The sequence below is a fragment of the Myzus persicae genome, unplaced genomic scaffold, assembly GCF_001856785.1.
Source record: "Myzus persicae strain clone G006 unplaced genomic scaffold, MPER_G0061.0, whole genome shotgun sequence".
NCBI lineage: Eukaryota > Metazoa > Arthropoda > Insecta > Hemiptera > Aphididae > Myzus > Myzus persicae.
In genome coordinates this window covers 139,051-146,817 of record NW_019102277.1, presented here as the reverse complement: position 1 = coordinate 146,817, position 7,767 = coordinate 139,051, and the positions used below count along the sequence as shown (strand labels likewise).

The 7,767-nt window shown below is 32.2% G+C and overlaps 2 protein-coding genes across 2 annotated transcripts; both read left to right on the top strand.

The window, feature by feature from the left end:
• The first annotated feature begins 3,941 nt into the window (after nt 1–3,941).
• On the top strand, nt 3,942–4,653 carry LOC111031713. The gene has a single exon (XM_022311766.1). It carries the CDS (start codon nt 4,131–4,133, stop codon nt 4,551–4,553), a length of 423 nt encoding a protein of 140 aa, XP_022167458.1. The 5' UTR covers nt 3,942–4,130; the 3' UTR covers nt 4,554–4,653.
• Nucleotides 4,654–5,009: 356 nt separating this feature from the next.
• LOC111031724 lies at nt 5,010–6,448 on the top strand. The gene has a single exon (XM_022311785.1). The coding sequence runs from the start codon at nt 5,608–5,610 to the stop codon at nt 6,265–6,267; it is 660 nt and encodes a 219-aa protein (XP_022167477.1). The 5' UTR covers nt 5,010–5,607; the 3' UTR covers nt 6,268–6,448.
• Nucleotides 6,449–7,767: the final 1,319 nt, after the last annotated feature.

Below are 7,767 nucleotides of genomic sequence, written 5' to 3'. Positions count from 1 at the left end.
TATGGATATTGTTTAAAAATAATAATACTCATTACATCTGTTATAATTTTAAATATACAAGCTGGAGTTAATTGTAAGCGAGTTATACTAGTTGTTAGTTACCACCCAGCACTGCCATGTGTTATCGAAAAGTTTTTATTCGTTTTTTTTTCTAGCCTCTGACAGTTATTATTAGGTCTATTGGTAAAATAAGCATTTGATTCATTAAAAATATTATGCATAGATATGCAATTAAAAACGTCAAAAAAATATGACACTTTAGTAACTTGGCTGCGGGCTCAAAAATATTATAACAACTATGCTTTTCCGACGGTCTTAAAAACTATATTAGTGAATTCTTGAGAACGTTTACACTAATATGCCTTTTTTGCAAAAAATGGCGTTCGAAAATGTCATAATGTGGATAAAATATGATAGTATATATTATATACTCAAAAGTTTCAAGTACCCACGAATAATATTTTTGAATTACAACAAAATAGTTTGTTAATTTTCAATTTCATAAATTTTGACAAAATTTGAACCTCGAATGCTTATCAAAAATCTTGATTAAGTATTTTTAATATATTTAAACTGAAAATGTGACGATAGCCTTTCATTAATATTTAAAACTTTTGGACCGAACGAATACAATTTTATTGACATTTAAATAAAAAAACAATACTATAAAACCCAGTGTACCAACACGTATACAAAAAGCATATATAATTGTAAAATCGTAGTATATAATACTGTAATAGTATATTATATTTAGTTGAAATTGTTGAATAATACTAGTATTTGAAAAAATAAACGGACCCGAAATCTAGCTGGTGCTGGCCGATTAATAATAATATATTATGACGACGCTGGCTAGTAATAAACAATGTTTTATTTTAAACAATCAACGACGCCCTAGGACGAAATTCTAAATCTGTTCACTTTTATTTTATTTTTCTGACCGTTATTCGCACCAAAAAACCTGTCAATTCCAAAATGGCCGAATCATATAACAATGAAACCGCCATCGACGTCGGAGCCACTTTAAATGGCTTGATTAAGATCACGAAACAAATAGACTACCTAACGATGGAAAACCAGTTAGGCGTTTTCGACCACTACGACGAAGATCCGACTGTCGAAGATCTGGCTTTACTTCTAAGTTATGCGAAAAAGTTCGTGGGTGGCGATGAACCGTCGTTCATAATCTCCAAACCGGACGAGGACTCCAGCAATGGACCGGCAGAGACGATTATAGAAGACGCGGTGGTCGCGCCCGTGGAGCTGCAGGAAGTGGACGTAACAGCGAAACTTGACGATGCGGTGGGCGTCTTGCCAGCGAGGGGAACTGAAGTCAGAAATAGTTTTGGGGACTTGATCGGTTGGCTGGACCCGGGGTCAACGAAAACAACACGCGCACCTCCTAGCGCGCGGACGACGGAGCTCGTCTCCGCCGCTTGGAGAGGTCTCACGGGTGCCGTACGCGCGATGTGCTGTTGTACCCCGAAGTGAAGGCGTCCGAGAGTTCCCCCCCTCGCCGAGGGCAGCAGACAAGGCAAAGAGAAGTGGGGTCGAGTAAAGGTACGTGAAAGTGCACTTCTAGGGTGATGGGCGGTAAGTCGCCATACACGTTCTCCGGCCACCGGCGGTGGTATGACGGGTTAGCAGACGTCGCGAGCTCGAAGACAACGACACGCGAGACCCTCTGGCGGCGCGGCGGACGTCCGGCTGCTTCGGTCGCGAGTGAAGACGATGACATGACGTCAACGGTGACGGCGGCTATCTGTACCAGCGAGGGCATCGACGCCGCCCCGCGGTACCAATGACGACTGCAGTGCTGCACGAAGACGACTAGTGCCGGTAACGGCGAGGACCACAGAGCTCCCTCCGAGCTTAGGTCACCGCTTTCGCCGGCACGACAGTCGACGTCTTCAGCACCTGCAGGACCGTCAAGCGCATAACACCGCGCACTAGCCGCTCGTCGCCAACCGTCATCCTCGTCGTCCATCTCGCGGCCGTCGTGGCCGGGTTTCGTCCGCTGCTTTGGTCGTCTGCGTCCCGAGCAAACGCGCCCGCGACACTCTTCTGCCCCGTAGGACCGGCCTGGAGAACTGTGTTTTGGTGACCAGTGGCCATTAACTTGCCGACATCATTGAACCACCCGCTCGCCATCACGTACCCCCCACTTCACTTTGTCTTGTCTGATGCCTTTTTTTTTTTTTAAAATTATATTATTTATATTGTTTTTGCAATTTTTTGCTTTGCACCTCTTCTGTGCTTTTTTCAATTTTCGGCTTACAACCATTCAAAATTTTAGTTTACTTTTATAGAGTGCTTTACTCTCGTATAATGTTATTTAAACATACAATTATTGTAAATTTTTCAATAATAAAGAAATTTGTTTACACAGTAAAACGTTGTTTTTTATTGTTCGTATTAAAGAGTACGATTTTATTTTTTTCGATAGAATAATGGACTATAAAAACAATATTATTATATTACTGACTAAATATCATTCAAATATATTGAATGTCTTGGCTACATGAAAGTAAGTTTATCGGTGTAATAAGATTTATCCTGACACAAAAATCAATACATTAATCGCTTGACTCAGAATCTTATATAATAATAGTAATAAGTAATAACTATTGTTTGTGTTTTTTTTTTGAATTAACACCACATAGGAATATTGTTTTCGTAAAAGTGTAGGTACTTAGAGTAAAGCTACTAGAGTCTGACGAGTGACGACAGTGGAATGTTTGGTGTCATGCCGATGTTTTGGTACCTACTTATACTTAATAGAAAACATATTACACAAAATGAAGATCATATAGGATTTAATTATCGAGGTATTTTTGTTATTTCATCATGAAAACAATAATATTATTTTGTGTCTTTGATAACTACAATATACTTATTTCTATTTACACATTTTAAAATTTTAAAATTTTTTGTTATTATTATTGATAATATATTCGCATTTACATACTTCGTAAGCTGGTACTTTTTATTATCTTTTTAGAGATTTTGTATTTCATACTATGGGTTATGAAATACATATAAATGTGAGCCCAATAATAATGACTAATGTTTGATATCGTTTGGAAAAATAGTATTTAATTTTGTTCCTTACTTATACGTATGAAGTTAGATTTTCATTTATAGAGATGATCAAAGGGATGAACTTTATTACCAAATTTTATTATCAAACTCTTTAATCGCTTCGACGATGCAAAGGCTTTGGGTCTACTGTTCTATTAGTTTACTAAAACCAATCTGTAATAGAAATCGTCTATGTTAAAATCAAAAATAATTCACTGCTTATGAATAAACATAAAGTTTAAAGTGTTGTGTGGGTGGAGGGGGGAGGGTAGGTGATCAAAATCATCATACATTTTTTTCGACGCAAATTCCTAAAGATAAGAATTTCCATTCAAGAATTTTAACCTTGATAAAGGTAATACGTTCTATGAACGAGGATGAGCGTAAAATACTTAGTAAAATACTATAGGGAGAAACCATTAGAAATCGATAACAACATTAACAACGAAATAATAAGTTAAGATTTTAGTAAATGGGTACAGGTTAATTATGACTATAAATTTATTAATAATGTGATTAACATTAAAATTATCCCACAGCACTACACAAACGTTTTATCCCATAAATTACCCATCTATATAATCAGTACCTCTAATATTGCGATAATCACTTATTAACGATGTGATTGGGTAAGTAGGAATTATTTCCTCTGTACATTTTAACTGAACCTAAATTGATTGATATCGATTAGCATAAAAATGTATTCTATATTTATGTTGTATTAAGTATTCTAATTGTTGAACTATAATAGTTTTGTACCTACCTTCTGAGGATAATGAAAAAACAAAACATAATAATTATCAGCGATAAGATGGTTATATTTTATGTAGTGGAAAAGGAGAACTTAGAGTTAGCTGATTATATTTTAGTATTATATTATTATTACGAGTACACGCATTATGTGGCAAGACATTGCACAATCTGGTGTTTTATCGGTTATCTCTGTCAGAGGCTCTAGCGAACAGTTTTCACGAGATCGTTTGCTATAATAAATTTTATGTTATTCCTAAAATAATACAACGTATAATATAATATTAATATACATCACAATGAATTTATTGTTTTTGTCGCTGATCGTTTCCTTAGCTGTGCTAGCATGCGGGACAGATTCGATAAGAACTTCGATCAGGAGTCAGCTGCAAATATCACCCACAAATATAAAAATGGATTCTGAAGGTAAAAATACTATTAATAATTATATATTATATGCACGAAAAAACAGAGCTGCAAAAACCGCTTTCGACGCCTCGGCCGTTAACAAAAATTGGATACGCAACATTTCTAAGCAGAAAGTCAAGGAATCCTTTAAAATTAACGAGGGTGGCTTAAACATTCAAAATCATATTGCAAATAAAACCATTCTAAGGAAAAACGTCCAAATGGTTTTGATAAGGCCCAAGTTGAGGCAGTGTCCAGAAGGAACAGTTCGAGACAGTAGAGGAGAATGCGCTCTGAGATTTTCGGACGATTGAAAACATGATATCAATTTTTTTTGTAAACTATAAGTTTAAAACGTTAAAATGTCTAGCATTATATTATGCGATTGTAATAAAACCGCTTCCATATTGAACATTTTTGGATATTTATTATTTGTTCAAATTCACTGACTATATTTTTTTTACCAAATCAATGATCAGTGTTTAGTTTAAAATAAAATACACAAGAACTTTACATAATTTAATTTTAATTCATAATTATAAATTAGGTTTAGGTATGTAAAAATTTTTAATCGTTTTATAGTTTTCAATAATTTTCATAATATTACAGTGTGTGTAAATATAATTAAAAATGATTGTGCGCATTGCAGAATTGTAAAAATCTTTTAAGAATTATTAACTTTGTTATACCTAAGTAAAAAAAAAAAAAATAACATTGTACCGAAAGAAAAAGTTATTTTTATTTGATTTCAATAGATAAAATGATAACATTTAAAAGTTTTATGTTTATATATAGTGTTAAATTAAATTCTGGTTTAATTATTCGGATTCGTTAATATAATTTCAGTGGTATATTCTATTAGTCAAACATTTTTTTAAAAATAGGTAGGTACATTGAGATGATATAAATATTTTTATCATTATAGGCTATAGTCTATAGCAGGGGTGGCCAAACTGTGGCTCGCGAGCAGGATGCGGCTCTTGTCATAGACTTTCGAGTACATATTATCGTAACATTTTGAATTTGAATTTATGTATTTTAAAAAGTATATTTTATTAAATTACAATGTGTATAAAAAATTAAGCAAAAATATAGTGTTCTTGATATAATTTTTAATTTTTAATTATAGTAAGTTGTTCTACTCTATTTGAAATCTAGTTATTTTTTCACTGAAAACATGGCTGTGGTCATGATTTTATATTATATACATCGACTTTGGGCAGTAGATATCACACAACCGCTTCAAACAATATGAAATAATATTAGACACGTAGGTACAGTAAATAATTACTAGTCTCATGTTATCACCGTACTTACCTATACTATAAATTATGATCGGTGGTAATTAATGTGTAATATGTTATATCGATGAGTCTAAAAAGGAGGGGGTCGTTCTTTACTGCGTATATTGTAGACAGGCAGTGGTTCGAATACGTATGTGTATTATATGCGCTCGCTGGTGATAATTTCAAATCAGTCTTGTTTTCGATCGCCGCATGGTGCATATTATACAAATGTAGCTGGTGGATAAACATCACACTCCACGGTATTTTTCTAACGATGAAATTATCATTTTTGTTATTGTTGCTGACCTTTGTAGCTAATTCATTGTACGCGAGAAACGTGCATCAAACGACGACTAATAAAAGTCCCAATTACAAACACCAAAATCGGATCAACGGTACCACAAAGATCAACATTTCCACGTCGGTCATTCCCGTAGGACGAAATTTCAAACAGTTTCCTGCTTGTGATACAACGAAAAAGTGTAGAAGATCAAATAGTACTACCACAAACGCCAACAAGCATCGTACGAGTAATACAACACAGAAGTATACGAAGTTAAACGGTACTGATACTGTAACCAAGAAAGTTGTGATCGCGGATCACCAGACAACAACTGAATCAGATCTGTTACATACAAGATTTTTTATAAATCCTCCAGAAAAGAAGAAGGAATCAGCTTGTATGGAAGGACTAGCCTTAGCCGCTAACGGAGAATGCGTTCTTAAGTTTCCAGATGATTGAAATGGTATTACTTAGCTGTATTAATTAAATTAATTAGTTAGATTGTATAACTTATATGTTTACAGTATTATCATTTAAATACATTAAAATATTAAGAAAACGAAAAAATGCTTAAATGTTATTTGTGATTATTTTTTCTAATTTTCTAAATACATACTATTACAATAAAGTAAAAAATGATGTTCTATAGGTATAAAGTTTTTATTTAATTTCATAGTTCTCCATTTAAAAAAAAATTGGTAGTTCAATATTAATTACAAACGCATATAAAAAGTCTGAATAAATATAGTCCTTGATGAAATGTATAATACATATTATATGCATAGGTATAATAAAATTTGTATACATTTATTAGTTCATTAAATTTTTGGTTTGTACGCATACATTGGTATGTGATTTGAAATAGTTATTTGTATGCATATTAATTTATAATTACAATAGAAATGCCAAAATCAAAAATTCATGAATGAAAATTATTCATCTTAAATGTGCATATCAACATAATGGCATTTATTTTGAGGAATTGTTTTTTATTCTTTTATTTAGATACAAGGTCAAATGTTGATATGCGTTTCGTAATATTATAATATGTTTTTGATTTTATTTATTAAATGCACCATAAAACAACCAAAAAAAGAACAAGCAATTTAGTAGTTCCAGCTGTTCCAGATATGTAGGTATATTTTACATTATATATTTTGCAAGTATGTATATCGTATATCGTTTACTCAATTATATGAACATGACAATTGACACGAAGCCAATCTGAGTCGTATGAAATTAAACATAAACAATACCTAGTTATATGTCTCCAAATTGCAAAGTGAACATTGATCACTGCAATATTTTGTAAAATTAATTTTTTTTAAATAATCTATCACACATTTCTTCAGAATATAGGTTATATAATGATTATCTTTACCAAAATGTTATTAAAAAAGAATATTTGTAAATTAAAATATTATCAAAATAATAAAAACATCAATTATAATATATTCTTTGGGACTTACATAATATAGGTACTTATTACTATGTATTAGATTTCTCTCCACATGAAATAACAAAATATCTTCTATAATAAGTAGGTAATATAATAAATATGTTATAGTTGTAAATACATAGTTGTAAAAAATAATTTTTATATTAAATATAATATAGTTGTTAGGTCATCATGCATGGAGAATAGTGAGATGGTAATGAAATAAATACTATATATATTAATATTTTCATCAAACTGCAAACTCCTAAAACGGGACTATTTTGTTCAAGCTTCATCAATCTGTTACATTCACTCATAAATAAAATATACGAGGTATAAATATGAAATGTAATTTATTTTGACAGATCCGTTATAAGCACTTATAAATACATTTTAAGGGTTCGTATTTAATCTGCACATAAAAAAAACAAATGACTGTAAAATATAACTGTACAACCAATATATTTCCTCACAAAGTTCATTAGGTTTGAAATATAAAGATAAAGTAGGTGTTATTGATC

Coding starts and splice junctions, on each gene's coding strand:
- LOC111031713 (XM_022311766.1), top strand. CDS start 4,131: ATGAATTTATTGTTTTTGTCGCTGATCGTTTCCTTAGCTGTGCTAGCA.
- LOC111031724 (XM_022311785.1), top strand. CDS start 5,608: ATGAGTCTAAAAAGGAGGGGGTCGTTCTTTACTGCGTATATTGTAGAC.